General features: G+C 44.6%; 1 protein-coding gene across 19 annotated transcripts in view; it reads left to right on the forward strand.

The window, feature by feature from the left end:
* Window positions 1-18455, forward strand: part of CACNA1D (calcium voltage-gated channel subunit alpha1 D) — a 297449-nt gene that overhangs the window by 146015 nt on the left and 132979 nt on the right. For 13 of the 19 annotated variants that reach the window (XM_059161194.1, XM_059161193.1, XM_059161195.1 and 10 more), the window contains exons 5-8: window positions 4998-5140; window positions 9559-9711; window positions 10225-10421; window positions 17484-17587. In XM_059161194.1, the coding sequence (XP_059017177.1) occupies window positions 4998-5140; window positions 9559-9711; window positions 10225-10421; window positions 17484-17587 (597 nt within the window). Of the gene's footprint in view, window positions 1-4997; window positions 5141-9558; window positions 9712-10224; window positions 10422-16829; window positions 16934-17483; window positions 17588-18455 lie in introns of all 19 variants that reach the window. The other 6 variants (XM_059161179.1, XM_059161186.1, XM_059161184.1 and 3 more) reach the window with 1 other exon arrangement.

An 18455-nucleotide genomic window follows, 5' to 3' on the forward strand; every position in this document is an offset into this window, starting at 1 on the left:
CACCAAGCAAACCTGGAAAGAACTGAAGAAAAGAATCTATTATTCTTATTCAAATCTATTATTGTAGTTGTACATTTCAATACTTCTCTCATGAGTATTGATAGAACATCTAGAAAGAAAATCACCAAGTATATAGGGTATTTGACCAATACCGCCTAACTTGACTTAATTGGTATTTTTAGAACACTCGGGACCAGCACATTCTTTTCGCATGCACATACATGTAGCATTGACCAAGAACTATTCTGGGTCATAAAATAAGTTTTAGTGAATTTAAGAGTATTAAAGTCATCAAAATTATGAATTCTGAATGAATTTAGCAATGTTTCTGGATAGAAGATCAGTGCTAGAACATGTGAATTTCTATATGCTAGTCATGAACAATTGGGAAATGAAATGAAATTTTAAAGACATTATTTACTATAGCATCAAAAAGCATAAATATTTAAAGATAAATAGCACACCACAAATGACTAAACTTTGCTGAGAGCAATTAAAGAATACCTAAGTAAATGGAATGATGTACCATGTTCATGGATTGGACGGCTCAGTTATTCTTAGGATATCAGTTGTTCTCAAACTGAGCTATAGATTGAATCCTAATCTAAATCCCAGGAAGATTGCTCTAGAGATTGACAGTTTATTCAAAAACTTATATGGAGGGCACCTGGCTGGCTCAGTGGGTTAATGCCTCTGCCTTCAGCTCAGGTCATGATCTCAGGGTTCTGGGATGGAGCCCTGCATCGGGCTCTCTGCTCAGCAGGGTGCCTGCTCCCCCCTGCCGCCTACTTGTGATCTCTGTCAAATAAATAAAATCTTAAAAAAAAAAAACTTATATGGAAATTAGGCTGTAGATTAGCTGAAGAAATATTTAAGAACAAAGCTGGAGCCTGATCTTAAGGCTTACTATAAAGCTACAGTAGTCAAGACTACTGTATGATGTTGGCATAAGAAGTAGACTTAAATAACAATGGAACATAATTAGGGATTCTAGAACTAGACCTATATGTATATAATCAATTTATTTTAGACAAAGTTGCCTTGTTTTAAGTGGGTTGAATTTGTTTCAGTGGGTTGAATTATAAGTTGTAGTACTAAATTGTAGTCCATTTTTAACAAATTGTACTGGAACAACTATTTATCCATATGAAAAAAAAAGATGATCTTTATTCTTACCTTATAATATACACAAATATTGCCTTAAAATGGATCATAGACCTTTGTGTGAAAGCTGGAACTATATAATGTCTAGGGGAAGAGCTTTATGATCTTGGGAAAGGCAGAGCTGTGTTTTTTTGTTTGTTTGTTTGTTTGTTTGTTTTTTAAGGATCCAAAAAGCACCAGCCATAAAAGAAATAATTGAAATTTTGGAGCTTACCAAAATTTAAAATTTTTCTTCAAAAGATAGTGTAAAGAAAATAAAAAATTAAGGCACAGGTTAGGAAAAATATTCACAATACAGATAAATGACAAAGGACTTGTATTCAGAATATATGAAGAATTCTTATTACCCCTTAGTAAGAAGACAACCTAGTATATAAATGGACAAAAGATTCGAACAGATCTTCACAAAAGAGGATATGTAAATGGTTAACAGGCACCTGAAAAGATGTTCAACATCATTAGAAATTAGAGAAGTGAAAATTAAAATCCCAGTGATATACTACATACCCACTAGCATTACTAAATATGGAAAGACTGACAGTACTAAATCTTAGCCAAGATATGGAGCAACTGGAACTCTCATACACTGCTTGTAGAAACAGAAAATGGTGTAGTCACTTTGGAAGAGTTTGCCAGCTTCTTACCATGTTAATCATACTCTAACCACAGGACCATATTACTCTTAGTTACTTACCAAGATAAATGAAAACACATGCTCACAGAGAGTTTATTCATAATGGAGAAAAACTGGAAATGACCCCGATATCACCTAACAGGTGAATGGATAGATTCATTGTGGTATATTCATACAATGGAATATCCCAACAATAAAAAGAAATGAACTGTGGATAGATGTAACAACTTTGAGAAGTCTCAAAAATGTGGTGAGCAAAAGAAGTTAAAAGAAGAACTTGTGTTGTATGATTTCATTTGTTAAAGATTCTGGAAAAGGAAAAAAAACAACCCATAGTGATAGACATCCAATCAGTGGATACCAAAGGCTGAGCCGAGAGGGAGATAATTGCACAGAGCTCTTAAAGAACTGGGAGATGGTGCAAATGTTCTCGATCTTGACTGTGGTGTTTGCACTTGGACTTCTACATTTGTTAAAATGCCTCTCATTGTACATTTTAAATAGATAATATTTTATCATATATAAGTTGAGCTGTAATAAGGTTGACTTAAAAAGTGAAAAAATCACCTAGGAAACAAAAATAGGAATGGACTCATTGGCCTTTCTCATTAAATATGAAGAACTTGAGAAGATTATTTTTTTAATCCAAAATATGCACTAAATTATAGTCAAAGAGCGGAAGAAAAATGTAAAAAAGAAAAGTTATTAGGCCTTCATGTGAATCAAATTTCTACTCACTAAAGTTTCCAACTGCAGGCTGTATCTCAATCCAGTGGATTTTCCATTCCAAGCCAACTGTGACCTATTGCTTTTGTCAAGATTCCCAATAACAGAGACATTAAGGAAGTAACTGATACTTCTGAAATGTTAACGGTAATAGTGTGACCACATGAGGACTCAATGTGTCTACCAGAGCTGATGGTGTTCCCTGCATAGGAAAGTTTACTCCACTCACTTAATGTTTCAGTCAACATACATTTCAGGCTCACCACTTCAACTTTTGTGAAGAAGAACATGGGGCGCTCATGCTAGGGCTTCCAACTTGAGTCCGTTCAAGTAGCTCCTTGCCTTTTTCCTCTGCATTGGGGTAAACTTTATAACATTCTAGGATCAAACACTTTCTCTTCATGTCCTGAACTCTCCAGGTGTGTGGTCCTTTTTCTTGTTGGGGGTGGTGGGCCTGAGTGGTGAAGGGAGTAGAATCACAGAATATTAGACTGGGAAGGGCAGGGCTCTGGATCCTTTCATCCAGTTCTCTCCTTTTACAGAGGGGGAAACTGAGGCCTAGAGGAGGAGAGGAACTTTCCTAAAGCCTCCTAACTCTTAGGAATGGAAGCCTAAGGAATGGAAGCCAGCCCCAGCCCCTTCCACCCCTGGCTATCTGGAGAAGGCCACCAGCTTCCCTCTCTGGCTCAGGTTCCTCTGTAATGGGAGAGAGACATCATTCACCTGTTTTCAAGGGCATTGCTGAAGAACAAAGGGGTAAAAGGACCATGAAGTGCGCACTGTAAAACACAGACACTTGAAAGTGATCTTCATTCACCACCTGCATAAATTACTTTCCTAACCCTTTGGGATGAAAATTCCTGTGGCTGCCACATTTCAGAAGAGTTTGAGGTTTTTCTTTCTTCCTTGTTCTTTGTTTTTGTGAAGCTATGAACTTGTTTTGGAGGGGAGACTTTTAACTGGAGCCTTGCTGCAGGGGTTTACAGTAATTAAAAAAAAAAAAAAAAAAAAAAAAAACGATTCTAATGAGAGAAACCGGTCATAAATTTGATCTGTTTCCCCAGTCATAACTAGAGAGAGCCCACCATCTGAAGGTCGGAAAGGATAGAGGTTTGATTTATCCCTCCCCGCGGGTGCCACCCCCTCTGCCCCCACCTAGGTTCACTGCTAATTGCTAGAGTGTTGTTAAAACACATGGCTGGTCTTTAAGGGCCCCAGAATGATAGGACTATGCCTGATCAGGACTGTAATCAGACCACCCTGTATTTTATGGACTTCGTGTCTTGGCGGTCCAGAGGAATGCCAGTGAGGGCAGAGTTTCTGCTTCAGCTCCTAATTAAACTTCAGAAACCTTTTCTTTGTTGCTGGGCCAGTCATCCCCACAATCTGATTGGCCAGAGTTGATTCTATTTGAAATGGGCAAATTTAGATTTATTCTGAAAAACAAGCAATAATTCCAAAGAGTAAATGTTTATTTGAAAGAGCAAAAGTAACTGTCAAGTGAGCAGATTGTCTGAAAATAGCTTTATCCAAAAAACCTTTGGAGAGTAGGAAAAAATGTGTCGTGGCTGCCAGATACAATATTAGACACATTTCAAAAGAGAAAATGATGATATTAATCCCTTACCTTGGGTTACTGCTTTTGGCCTTTGCAGAACTCCTCAGTATCTGTGATTTATATCATTCCTTGAACATCCCTGTGTGGGTAGAGGGGTGTGTGTGTGTGTGTGTGTGTGTGTGTGTGTGTGTGAGAGAGAGAGAGAAATCTTGATTAAGATTTGAGACTTTGAAGTCAATGTTCACTCACCCATTGATTTACTCCTCAGATATTTCTCGAGCATCTTCTGTGTTGAGTTCTAGGCACTAGGCTTGAACAGACTAAACAGCAAATGAACTACACAGACTAAAAGTCCCTGCTCTCATGGGACCTGGATCCTGAGAGGGCCAACCCATCTGGATTCATACATTAGTTCTACACTAATAGTGTGACCGTGAGCAAGTTACTTGTTCTCATCAAGTGTGTTTCCTCACATGTAGATAATAAGAATCTCTACTGCATCATACTTTCTAAGGACTGGGATGGTCCATGTAAAGTGTTCGGCACATAGCAAATGTGTGTATAGAAGGTGGCCGCCATGTTGGTTTTCCTGGCGACTTCTGTTCCAGGGAATCCACCTATGGTGATTGGCTCCCTGGTGAGTCTCCTCTTCACTGGGACCAGACTTGCTCAGGGATAATCTGTTGGCAGGAAAACAGCTGAGATCGGTCCTTGTCCTTGGTCATGTCAGAGGTAGGGGGTGGCTTTTGGGATTCACAGCCTGATTTGTACCTTTGCCCTGCTTCCCCTTTGCATAGGCAGCAGCCCCACAAGCCCCAGTCCTTGTGCAGAAATAACTACTATTATCCTCCTGGGTTCCTTCCCTGGGTGACAGCCTCTAATGTTTCTTCCTTTCTTCTTTTTTTTTTTTTTCAGATTGTTTAGTGTAATTCTGGAACAATTAACCAAAGAAACAGAAGGCGGTAACCACTCCAGTGGCAAGTCAGGAGGCTTCGACGTCAAAGCCCTCCGCGCCTTTCGGGTGTTACGACCACTTCGACTAGTATCAGGAGTGCCCAGTAAGCACGTCTTGTTTCCTAAAGCCAGGAGTTGGTTGACTTGGTTTTACTTCTGGGTGGGGCTCAGGATCCGGGAGCGGAGGGCTGTCAGGTGAGTTGCCAAGGGCCACCCAGACGACCCCGGAGGACTTCACGGCTCATAGCACGCTTCTGCTTGTGTGGTCCCTTTGGACCCCGTGAGGGCCCTGAGAAGGCGCTAGGAGTGATTGTCGTCTTCCCGATTTTGTGGGAGAATCTCCTCTTACAGAGACACTGAGCGAGCGGTGACACAAGGCCTTGAGGCCAGGCCTCCTGATTCCAAGCTACTTTCCCTTCTTGGACACCTCGCGGCCACCACCGCCTCCTGCTCCCAGGCCGGCCTCTCTGAAAGTGGTGGCTTATGCAGAGACACCAAGTGAGGGGGTTGGAGGGCTCCCAACAGACTGGCTTTCTTCAGCGTGAGCAGCAACAGGGGGCTGGACTCTTGGAACATCTGCTTAGCATGTCTGGCTCTGGGGGAAGAGGTGGATGCTTCCGGGTCCTCCCTGCATGTTAGGGGAGGGTTGGACCTGCTTGCATGTGGTTTGGAGGACCGAACGAGATGATGCGCAAGAGCCCCCACAGCACGAGGTCTGAAGCATAGAGGTGGCCCTTCATGGTGAGGGATGCTGTTTTCCTCCACGAGGCTGTGATACTTCTGTGTGCCAGACCCTAGTTTGCTTTTTGCTTCAGACATCTGGGCCAGGTTGAGTGCTGCCCAAGCTGGGACAGAAGCTGTCTGTGCTCTGGCCTGTAGCTTTAAGGTGCTTCTGTTCCCCTAAGGACCATGGAGTGTGCTTCACTGGCCTCTGTCCCTGATGGGACAGCCCTGGTGGGGACTTGAGGGTAGAAATCTTAGCACCTCTCCAAGGGCTGTGGTGACAGCTGCCTCCTCCAGCTGGAGGAAGGATACGGGACCATAGGGTGTGCCTGTTTTCACGACTCATAAAGCCATCAAAAGAGCACAGATCATGTTATTTTCGCCTCTCCAGGAGTTCTTCATGAAATTTTATTAAACCTGTTGGCACTCGGGACACACCAAAAATTCTCTGGAAAAAAAAAAAAAAGGTTTCCAAATTTAACATTTTAAAATGTAGGAAGTGGTGTTTTATGTGTACTTGTTTTTCCAGATGGTTCATTTATTTTCATTGAAAAAGATCAGCACAAGTCAAAACCACAGAGCTGTCTGGAAGCAATTGAGAAAAATAGAAATACCTTGGAAATGACTGGTTTTGTTATGTGGAACATGATGAAATGCGAAGTCCAACGCGCAAGCCTGTTCTATCAGATTTAATTGTTACAGCCTAATCTAATGTCAAAGTAACCACGACAGCCTTTGTCCCCCCCCCCCTCCCAAGAGCAAAGGACAGCCTGTTTGCAGCGCCTGTTGTAAGGGATGAGCGGGTACTATGGCTTCGTACGTGCAGGTCTGGTCGGGGAAGCTTCCTGAACTCACAGATCATTGCAATGGCTTCCCTGTTGCGTGAGGTTTTCTCGAAATGGCTAGGTTAGGGTGCTCTTCGGGACGGGTTTTTTTTTTTTTTTTTTTAAATTAAGATTTTATTTATTTGACAGAGATCACTTGGTTTTACTTCTGGGTGGGGAAGCAGGCTCCCCGCTGAGCAGAGAGCCCGATGCGGGGCTTGATCCCAGGAGAGATCTAGAGATCATGACCTGAGCCGAAGACAGAGGCTTACCCCACTGAGCCACCCAGGCGCCCCCAGAACAGGTTTTAAACCAATTTCTTCCTTTTCTCCCTTGTACCGTGATGGAGCTCTCTCGCATCACACGTTCCCAGAGGTCAGCAGGGAGAAATAGGGACCTGAGTCCAGTTGAGGACTTTTCAGCCCACAGTTATTATTAATTCCCCTCGTAGAGAACACCCACGTCTCTCATCAGCCCCAACTGGGCCAGGGGTTCTGGGTCATGATGTTTTCCGTGCTGGTTGGCAACTGGGGTCTAGTGATGTATTACTAAGAACGCTGAAATTGTTAAAAATGCCAGGGAAGGTGTGACAGTTTACACTTAAACCTGGGAATCGTCTTGTGCCTTCCCCAGAGCATTCAGACTTCCGTAGAAGACACGATTCTGGGCGGGTCTGTGAATACATATTCATTCGTTGGGAGGTAACTGTGTATCGTAAAAGAGAGTGCCCCAGACGTTTGTGGAGTTCTTAACCACCCACACTCAGATGATGAATATGTCCCGGAGTCCTGGACCATCAGATGGGAAAGAACCCTACAGACCTTCCGTGGGCATCATCTCTTAGACGAGGAAGCCAAGGGCTGTGGAGGGCTAGCAGCTGGTGCAGATTCTCACAGCCAGTGGCTGGCCGAGTGAGGATAGACACACGCTGTCCTGGTTCCTGGCCTAGTTGTCTTTCCCTTCCACACCACCATCTCCGGAGCTAGAGTCCCTGGAGCTCTACTGTCCACGCTGAAAACGCACCAAGGAGCCTAATGTCAGGAAAGTCTACACCTCCACATTAAGATACACCCCGTTGGCTCATAAATTTGGCCAATCTGAAATACAGTAGATACAATGAATGAAGGAACATGTTCATGAAACACACAGCGCACTACCATGGAATTTCCAAAGAATTTAGAATGAATACTAGAAGAGAAATCACCAAATGGGGATTTTTGAATGGCCCATCCTTGTCTTGAAACACAAAACCAAAACATTAGAGTACATTAGAGCAGTTACTTCTTTTCCTCTAATGCCTGATACAAAAGGGGAAAATGTCAAAAAACATCCTTGGAATCTTTTTCTTTTTCTTTTTTTTTTCCCCTAAAACCAATTGAACGTTTAAATATCTGAAGGTGATACGTAGGATTTGGGTAGTAATGAGGGTCTTGGAAAAGACGGGCTCTTCCTGAGTCTGAAACCTCTTCCCGGTTTTCCCTCCCCACCGCCTCCCTCTCTTTCCATGAGCTTGCCATCACCGTCGACTCTCGTCACTGTAGTCAATGACTATTCTCTCGGCTCGGTGTGCTCTGACTTCTTTCTTACTCCTAGTGTCTCGCTGCTCACACGCCTTCCTTCTTTGAGTATGTGTTGGGGGAATGAGAAGATACTGTAGAAGAGTGGTGTGAAGGAGGAGAGATGGCAGGGAGTGAGAAGGGAAGTCGGGGAAGAACGGGAGAGCAGGAACAGCGCAGAGCCGCAGCTGCGCTCCCCGGCTGGGGGAAGAGCATGGATGCTCCACCAGGAGTCCGGAAGCCTGGCCGCGCTGCGGGTTCCGGTTTGTTTGCGACCCTCGATCTGCAGCCTCTGCCCACCTGCTTCTCACCTCAGTGTTGCCTCGCCGACCCTCTCTGCATGGTCTTACTCCTAACATCCCTCCCTATGGCCCTGAGTGTTGCTCTTTACAGGACTTCTGGGTGTCCGTGCTCCAACCTTGGCTCTCAAGTCTACATCCCAGCTGCGTGACACCTCCCTCTTGATGCTGGGCCCGTGATCAGACTGGCCTGGTACAGAGCGGCTCTTGTCTCTCTTCCCTCCCTTGTTCCAGGGGGAGCCTCCTTCGTACAGGCTTGTTTGGGTTAGGCACGGGGTTTTGCTGATGGGACTCAAGTCCAGCCTTGTAATCCGAATTTAATACCCAGAGCTACCTTCCTGCAATCTGCTTTTCTTTCCTGATCTTCTCTGCACCGTGTGACCACCAACCAAGGCTCATGGGCACCCGGTCTGCAGTGCCTAGCTCACCTCCGTGCTTCTGGTACTCTTGCCTCTGGCTGGAGTGGCCCCTCTCCCAGGCCCACCTGTGCAAATCCATCTTCTTCCACCTTGAGGCCTTGGCGAGAGGGAGCTGCTGCCCAGTCCTCTTTCTTATCAGAATTGATGTCTTTCGTCCACCCCTCTTTAATTTTCCCTGTTCAACTATAGCGTCTGTGTGCTGCCCTAGGGCCATTTGTGTGTAAATCAGAATTACACGCAATTTACCTTCTCGAACATACCCTCTTTGAGAGAAGGCACTTTATGTAACACCTCGTCATACTCCCCAAAGCGCTGAACTTTCTACTTTCCACGTAGCAGCTGTTCAAGGAACTTGGTTGAATGGAGGAGTGAACATGTGAATGAATCATGTGACCTTGACCTTGGCCAGTCCAATCGCTCTCTGAGCCTTGGTCTTTCCATCTGTTGAGGGACGCAGTTGGATTAGATGGTCTTTTAGGTTCCTTTTTATCTTATCTCACATCCAGGTTTAATGTTAATTTAATGTTAAATATTTCTTTGAATTTTACTACTGTGTGTTACGTGGAGCAGGCATCAAGGCATTAGGAATTTTATGTATATTTATATATGTGCGTGTACATGTAGATCTTTGTGTGTATATGTGTGTGTATGTATCCTTGAAGCATCTCCATGACTCACAGACTTATTTCTCTCTCTCCTAGGTTTACAAGTTGTCCTGAACTCCATTATAAAAGCCATGGTTCCCCTCCTTCACATAGCCCTTTTGGTATTATTTGTAATCATAATCTATGCTATTATAGGATTGGAACTTTTTATTGGAAAAATGCACAAAACATGTTTTTTTGCTGACACGGGTGAGTAAGGAAAACGGTAGCAACTTACCTTTAAAAAAAAAAAAAAGTTAATTTTTCTTCCCAAAATAACTTCTTTGGTTTTGGGAAAATCTAAAACAAAATGGGAGGGAGGGGGGTGGAAGCCAAATATACCAGTAAAACCAGTAAGAACCAGCTAGTTTTCAGCGTGAATTGTGTTCAGAGTAAATCAGGAGTTTTATCTCCTTTTCTATTCTGATTTCCTATGTAATGCATCCTGGCAAATGAGATGAGATGTCCCCAGTAGTAGAACATGAATGGAATCACCACCATTGTTCTATAGGGTCAGGGCAGAAGAGAGAGCCATGGACTCGAGAGCATATGCCACGGGGGCGGGGGTCTTTGAAGTGGACCTTGAGGGTCGGGGGGGAGGCATAGCATAGCAGAGCTGGGAGGCAGGTGTTCCAGGCTCTGCAAGGGCACTCAGCTTCCCCTGACTTTGGGTTCCCTGGTGTTCATGTCTGGAGTGGTGACTCCCACGTACTCTATTTGCAGATATCCTAGCTGAAGAGGACCCAGCTCCGTGTGCGTTCTCAGGGAATGGACGCCAGTGTGCCGCCAATGGCACGGAGTGTAGGAGTGGCTGGGTTGGCCCAAACGGAGGCATCACCAACTTTGATAACTTTGCCTTTGCCATGCTCACCGTGTTTCAATGCATCACCATGGAGGGCTGGACAGACGTGCTCTACTGGGTAAGCAGCTGGAGGACAGTGTGTGTGGAATGTTCTTTTTTTGGATAAGAGTGTTCCATTCGTTAGAGTGAAAAGAAACCCTGGCAGTCCTTTCTTGGGAAGGGAAGCAGACCCTCTCCTCACTCAGTGAAACTCCTCTTTCTTCCTCAGGGCCCTAGTTTCTATTCCAGAAAGCCACTGTGTAATGTTGGCTGCCTCACTCCCCAGTACTGCCTGGGGACTTGCTGCAGAGTATGCCCACGAGTCCTAGCTTTCGAGGAACTCCCAAAGTCAGGGCTGTTCTAGATTAAACTCTTAGAGAGCCAGGGGTTATTTTCCAGGTTAAGAGGCTCCTGGACTTCCATGAGTTTTGTTTTTTCATTTTTTTTAAACATAAAGGTAGGTTCTCTGCCAGATCCTAAACAGAAGATAGGGAAAGTAAATTGGATCCCTTTTAGGCTTTCCATGAACTTAGTATAACTTTCAGGTCAAAATGGATTTTTCCCTTATTATAATTATTTCCCTTTTGCATCTTCAGCATTTCCCTAAATCAGCCCAGCGAGAGCCCCTACCTCTCTCTTCCTTTCTCTTTGGAGCTCTAGAAGTCTGGCAGAGAGGGTGGGAAAGGCACATAGGATTTCCAGGGCTGGTGGACCCATCCAACCAGCTATGAAAACAGATGCCCTTTCTATGGCTGAGGTCTGGGTCTTCTTGTTCCTGACAGAGCCAGAAGGGTTTGCTGTAAATGAAGAACTGTAGTATTTTAACAACTATTTCCCAGAGCTGAGTTTGTTTGTTTTCTCATTTATTTGGTAGAATTTGAAAAAGCTCACAGAAGCTTAGAAAGTAATTTCCATTGCACAGATTATGGGGGAAAACAGCTGACATGCAGATTTTGAGCCTAAACCCAAGTTCAAATGGGATTAATCAGGATCCCAATAATGACTTGTTAAAAGGCAATTAGTAATAAAGTACTTCTTGAATGGGCAGTCTTTAGTTAGAAACTGAGCAGTAGCTTCTGGCAGTATCTAAATTTTAGACCATAAATGGGGTTCCATCTTCCTTTACAACTTCAGAGAACCTGACGCATGATGGTTATAAATAGGTTTTCGCTTCCCTTCCCCAGTGTGCACTATGCTTCCAGGGTTGTAGAAGTTCTTATATAGTCACTGTTAGGCAAAGAAGGTATGTTTTTATTTGCTTCCCCACAGCGTTAGTTTAGTTGTGTAGAAAGTTTTGAGTATCACCAACATGTATCTCGTTTCTCTCTCTTCCCTTCCTTTTTCTCACCGTCCTGTGAAAGAAAGCGTGTGTGTGTGTCTGTATGTATGTGGGTGTGCATGTCTGTTTTTTATATCCATAAGATAATGCCTTTCATAAAGAGGAAGGAGGAGGGAAATTGTATCGGATGAGCTAGGATCATGGCCATGGCAAGGCGACCTTCAAATTAGATAAAGGGTTCATTGTCAGCATTATCTTCAAAGATGCAAATCCTAGTTAGATTACTTGAGGTCTCAATCCCACTCTTGCCTGGAAGTTTCTGATACATAGAAAAGATTCCTCCAAATAGCACAAACTTTGAGCTCTGCCCCCTCCCCACCAAATGGGACAGAAACAATATTTTGATTTAAAAAAAAAATCTGTGACTCCTCTCAGCTCTGCTGTTCTCTCTGTTGTCAGAGTGAATTGTCCACTGCTGATCGAACGTGCCTGACTAATACACAATTTTATACTTTGTTAATTCTGGCCCATGGGTTCTCACACGACAATTTTCCTGTTGTCAAGCAAGCAAGAACTGTGGGTATGTGATTAAAGGAGAGAAAACTCCATGCACCCAGAAACAAAAGTTCTCATTGCTTTTTCCTCAGAACATTTAAGTATCACCTAGGATTGTATCATTATTATCTCTAGTGTTAATACGACAATCACAGAGTTAATAATTTGACAATATAATAATTATATTCTGGGTGAATTACAGGGCATCTTTATTCTGATGGAGATTCTCAAGAAATTTATCAACATTATCCCAGTCTATATCCCTTTCTTAGAAAGCCTGGGATTTTGTGTAGAGAAACCACTATCCCTAGGATCCTATAGCTAGGGACTTGGGTTCTTGATCTAGAACAGGGATCTATAGACCTATAAGGGGCCAGATAGTAACTATATTTGGCCTTGCAGACCATAATATATTTGTAACAATGACACCGTTCTGCCTTCTGTCTCCCCATGTGACTCAGAAGCGGGTACAGATAACACATAAACAAATGGTTGTGGCTCTGTTCAATTAAAATTTCATTTCTGGACACTGAACTTTGAACTTTGTAGAACATTTATGTGTCTTAAAAGAGTCTTTTGATTCCCCTCCCAACTATTCAAAAATGAAAGAGCTATTTTTAGCTCAAGGGCTGTGCAAAGGCAGGTGATGGGCTAGGATTGGCTCACAGGTCATAGTTTGGTGACCCCTCCTCCAGAATGGAACCCAGCACTCTTTCCTTGGGGGTCTCCAATGTCAGAGGTTTGTGAATCATTCTAGAACGCAAGAGGGCAGCTGAGTGATCTCCCATACCGTTCACAAAGATCTTATCCTCTGAAACACATCAGGTTGTTTTTAATTATGTGTTGATTACATTTAACTCATCAGGGAGATAGACAAGAGCCAAGACACCAAACATTCTTAATATTTAATGGGCCATGGTCAGGTGGAAGATACACAGCTGTGTTCCAGAACAGACCTCCCTTGACCAGCGTAGTTCCTGGCACAGAGCAGGTGCTCAGCAAACACTGGTTATTCCTGCTCTTCCTGGTACAATCCCCTTGCCTCAGTGTAGAGGGGCCATGTTTGGATATCAATTTTTTTTAAGATTTATTTGACAAATTTATTTGACAGAGACACAGCAAGAGAGGGAACACAAAGAGGAGGAGTGAGAGAGGGAGAAGCAGACTTCACACTGAGCAGGGAGCCCAATGCAGGGCTCAGTCCTAGGACCGTGGGGTCATGACCTGAGCTGAAGGGGGACGCTTAATGACTGAGCCACCCAGGTGCCCCAAAATATCAATTTTTTGTACAACTAGAATATAAAGGGAACATCTTGAGAGAGAACTAAGGAGATTAGTTTGTAGATATTGATTGAGAGTGAGTTTCTCAATCCTTTAGGTGTTTGTATATGGCTGACAGAGTCTTTGCCAGGGATTACTTCCCATCTTGTCAAGATTACATTCAGTCAGTCAGTGTTCTCAAGCTCACTAATGCCTGACTCTCAAGAATTTCTTGCAAAGAGACGGCTGGGTCTTGAGAAAAAGGCGGGTGGGTCTAATATGCAGGAAGACATACTTAGAACACTTTGGATATGTGGGAGTGGGATTAACCATTTCTGGTGGGGGGAAGAGGTCCTTCTACAACTCTTTTATAAGCACTCCATAAGCATAATTACACTGTCATCTGACCCACACTTATTTGTTGTCTACGGAGGCAGCAGGGTGTAGGGCAGGGGAAGAGCATGAAGGCTGGATAGGGCTGAGTGCGTGACCTTGGGTAGGTCATCACAGCTCTCTGGGCTTTAATTTTCTTGTCTGCAGGATGCACAGTTAGACTCCATGATCCAATTCTTCAATTCAGAGGAAATTTTTTTAACGGTAGGAAATTAAAAGAGGGTGGTTTTAGGAGAGTGCTACCATATGTAAATCACCCATGACCTTTTGCTTTTGCACCAAGCTCTTTCCTCCGAGAACACACCTCTGGAGGGGCGGGCTGCCAGACTCCAGCAGGAAGTTCTCATGGTCAAACTGACCACCTGGGTAATTCCTCTCTTGTTGGCTGAGGGCATCCCTTTCTCTTATTCCTTCCTTAAGGGGAGCCACCACCAGTATACCAGGTTCCCAGTAGTGTTTTCACCACTTAGGGGGAAAAAACGCCTTAGGTTGGTCTTTAATTGGAGATAAGATTGTGCATCTCAGCCTTTGAAATGAAGGGAAAAACATAAACTAAAAAAGAATCTTGTTTTCTAGGCATCAGGTGACCCCATATGATGACTTTGATGTGAATCTTTTAAGAATGAGTCTAAACTGAAATCCTTCAGCTCATGCTGAGTTTTCCTTTGTTGATAAACCTGTGCAGACAAAACCTCCAGCAGAGTCTCTATTGTTGTTTGTGTATTTTGGGGAATAGCTTGCTAGTTCTGACTCGTCCTGTGTACATGGTAAGGACCGAGAAATGCTAGCCTCTTGAGAAGAGACGTGGGTTGAGAAGATTGAGTTTTGGAGAAAGACTGGCCCTTGGAGCTTCAGTTTTGTTTGTCTTCCCCCACCTTCTGGAGAGTTCGAGACCACCTTCCCTGGCCTTCCCTCCAGCCCCCAGCTGTCATTCCAGTTGGTATTTCTGCTCCAAGTAAATGCAAGTCTGCCCAACACCTACTCGTAAGATGTTAAAAGCTTCTTTAATTAAAAAAAAAGTGCCCTCCTAAGTGTAACAGACCGCCGTTCCTAGAACATTCGCTGGAACAGCAAACAGAGATCTGACTGAGCATGGGTAAAGCAGTAGGCCTGGCCGCTGACCAGCCCTCTTTCACCTCATCCCAGCCAGCCGACAGCTGGCGCCAGCCCTCCCAGGGCGGGCCTCCAGCGCCCGAGGTGTACAAGAGGGAGGTCTCCTGATGAGAGTCCCGGACTTTGCCCTTCCTTCCCTCGCCCCGCAAGCATGCTCTCCCCTTTTGCCTGCACTGCTCCAACCCAGAGGAAACAGGCTCAGGGAGGTCTCCGTGGAAGGTCCGGACTCCAGGTGGGGCTCCGGCCACCACGCCGGGCAGCCTGGTTCTTCTGCTCCACACACGGCTTTTTAAAATAAGTTTAGCGGTGTCGTGGCTTTGGAAGAATTACCCTCTGCCTTCCTGCTGAAATTAGTTTATCCAGCTGAATTAGATCAACAATTGCAGCCACGGCCCGGGCTCATTCATTACTCTAATTGCCAATGTGAGATGTGCAGACTGATAGGAGTTCTATTAAGCACATCAATTTTCATGTGGCCAAACAGGTGTTTCATAAGGGATTTAATGCCCTCTCCCTAGACTTCAGCAACAGATGTTGGGTCTTTTTTTCTTTTTCTTTTTTTTTTTTAAATGTTCTCTTTTCCTGTTTGGCTTCTGCATGAGGCAAACATAGTGAAACGCATACACTTCATTCTGCAAAGCTAAAGCTAAAATCAGGAGACAGGTAAAATGGGAGAAAATCCCATGCTTCAAGGTCGAAGGGGTTTGCACCTGCAAGGCAAGAACCATGACTCTCACAGACCACATACAGTTCTGTTGGGCAAGATTCTGGGTGCTCAGCAACGTCAGGCCTGCGGTCTTTCATTCTGTCCCTGGACTGGTCCTGAACACCTCCTTCCTGGGAGAAGTGTTTGCCTAATTTAACACAGACCTGTGCTGCTGGAAAGTTCCATCTCCAGCCATGAACCTTGAAGCACCTGTTTGCTCCTGCATGAGAGCTATTCATGACCAAACCTCCCTGATGAGGGTCTGCCACGGAGTCCACCTCTGACTGGGATACTCAAGATTGTTTCAGAAGTAGTGGCACAGGTTTTCTCCGGACTAGCCCTCTTTCACCTCATCCCGGTCAGCTCACAGCTAAAGCCAGCTCTCCTAGGGTGGGTTGTCTATGTCAAAGGTAGGTGTGGGGGATAAGCACGTCTTTCTTTTTCCTGTCCTTCCTTGGGTGCAGTTGGCAAAAATCTCATTCCCCAAAGCATCTTTGAGTATATGTCAGCTAGTCGACTTCTGAACACTTTCCTCTTTGTGTTCATTGAGCCGTGCATGCCCTCACTGAAGGTAGATAATCTAGCTTTTAGGTGGGTTAGGTTTCTTGGGATAGGCTGACTCCCAATAGAAATTTATTATTTTAGGATTTTTTTTCTTTTTTTAAGGAAAAGAATTTATAGAGTCAGGTGTTATAAGTTTGTCTCTCAGACTCTCTAAGACTTTTCCACCATCACAAATTTTTAAAGCAGAAAGTTCTAACAACTTGGGTAGACTAGGAAATACTTCCCAGCTAAGCACTAGCTTAGAAGAGCTCGACCAAGATCTGTTCTGAAAATCCATGATCCAAGACTGTTTCCAGTGAGAAAGAGCCAGATCCCAGCTGATTTCCATGCCTATGTCAAAGTCTGCTATTATTTGCCCTGAAAGCTTTGATGACTCTACCTGGGCGTGTGTGCACGTGTGTGTGCGTGCGTGTATATGTGTGTGTGTGTGTGTGTGTGTGTGTGTGTGTGTGTGTGTTGGGACTATATAATGAATGTGCCTTGGCTACTGTTGTCTCTGATCCAAATCTAAGCAAATGTTTAATTCAATGTATAGAATGCTGTCTCTAACGTGACCGTCTCTCTTTATTAGATCCTCTTTTTAACCCACTCCTATGAGACCATCTTATTTCTTGCAGATGAATGATGCTATGGGATTTGAATTGCCCTGGGTGTATTTTGTCAGTCTCGTCATCTTTGGGTCATTTTTCGTACTAAATCTTGTACTTGGTGTATTGAGCGGGTAAGCTACACCTCTTTCATCTTGAAAGCGGAGTCCTAAGGGCATTTGCCAAGACCACACAGGTTTTGCTAGGTGGGGGCGACCTGGTGGGTGCCGGACACGTCCTGTGTCCCCTGAGATGCTTTCTCTCCTGCCGAGGCTTCCCGAACCGAGATGCTTCCTGGAACCTCACCAGCCTTGACTGAAAGAAAGCTGTGGAACGGTTATCGACCAGAAACTAATCAGCGCTGTTGCTTGGGATTTAAATAGATTTCATTGCTTGCCCTTTTTGTCTGTCCTAAAATGAGATACATTTATAATTGCTTTATTGGTCTGGATCCCAATATGCAGATTAATTGGTACGAAACAGTAGGCTAAACGAGCTGGTCCTGGCCGACTCCAGCAGCAGCACTTGTCCTTACCCGAAGACAAAAAGGAAAGGTCCTGGGTGGGTCCCTGTCCTCAGAGCAGAAGTGTTCCCTCAAAGCCCTGAGTGGTCTGGCAGCTGCCCCTGGGACTCTGCTCTTTAGTAAATGGATAACTGATAACTGGTCTCCTTACATTTTTACAGGTAAATGATGCGATAGGATGGGAATGGCCATGGGTGTATTTTGTTAGTCTGATCATCCTTGGCTCATTTTTCGTCCTTAACCTGGTTCTTGGTGTCCTTAGTGGGTAAGCAGTCAGATGTGTGTTGCACAGTCCATTGCTGCCTTGGGTGGGGCAGCTCCGCGCGTCCCCCAGCTGCGCCCTGCGGCTTCTCTGCATGTGTGTGGACTCTGACATCCCTTCTCTGTGTTGCTTTTGGATTGAACTGTGATTCTCTCTGCCTGTACCTTGTCTGTGAGACTCCATGTTTCTGATGCTTGCCACATGTTATTAATCTCACGAAAGCGTGTCCCTGCAGCCAGACTCATGTGCAGAAGCCCATGTGCAGAAGCGGATTACAAGGGACTGAAAGGAGTCCCAGCCTTGGTGACCCCCCCACCCCCACCCAGGAAAGGGCCTTATGTCTTTTGTGCCTGTGTTCCCATCAGTATATAACCTGGCCTTTTTGAGTTACCCACAACCTATCACGAATATATCCAGGGCGCTTCAGATGTTATTGAGAAGGAGGAATGAACCTCGATTACCACATAAGTCCTGAACAATTTCAGAATCTTAAATCCTTCAAGTCATTTATTTGCTTGGTTTTTTGCTGCTGTCACTGTGTGAATTGTCCCTCTAATTCATGATTAGTCTTCGCTTGTGGAATCCCTAATGCAGAGGAATGAGCAGCTTTTGCATACACACTTCCTGTGGCCTTAGGGTCCTCCTCACTTAGTCACCGTATTTGAAATGTCAGTGGGCTGCCGCTACTCCTTGGATGACCTCGTCCCCCCACCCATAGAGAGGACTCTCCGTGGAGAGTGGAGGCTGACTCAGGAAGGGGTTCCTGGTGTTTCTGGGCTCTGCCTGGCCTGTGCCCAGGGATGCCATCCCAAGCCCCTGGGGTAGCTCTGTATCCTCACCTCCCACAGACACCCAGAAAGAAGGGCACCCT

Source organism: Mustela lutreola, chromosome 2, assembly GCF_030435805.1.
Source record: "Mustela lutreola isolate mMusLut2 chromosome 2, mMusLut2.pri, whole genome shotgun sequence".
Taxonomy (NCBI): Eukaryota; Metazoa; Chordata; class Mammalia; order Carnivora; family Mustelidae; genus Mustela; species Mustela lutreola.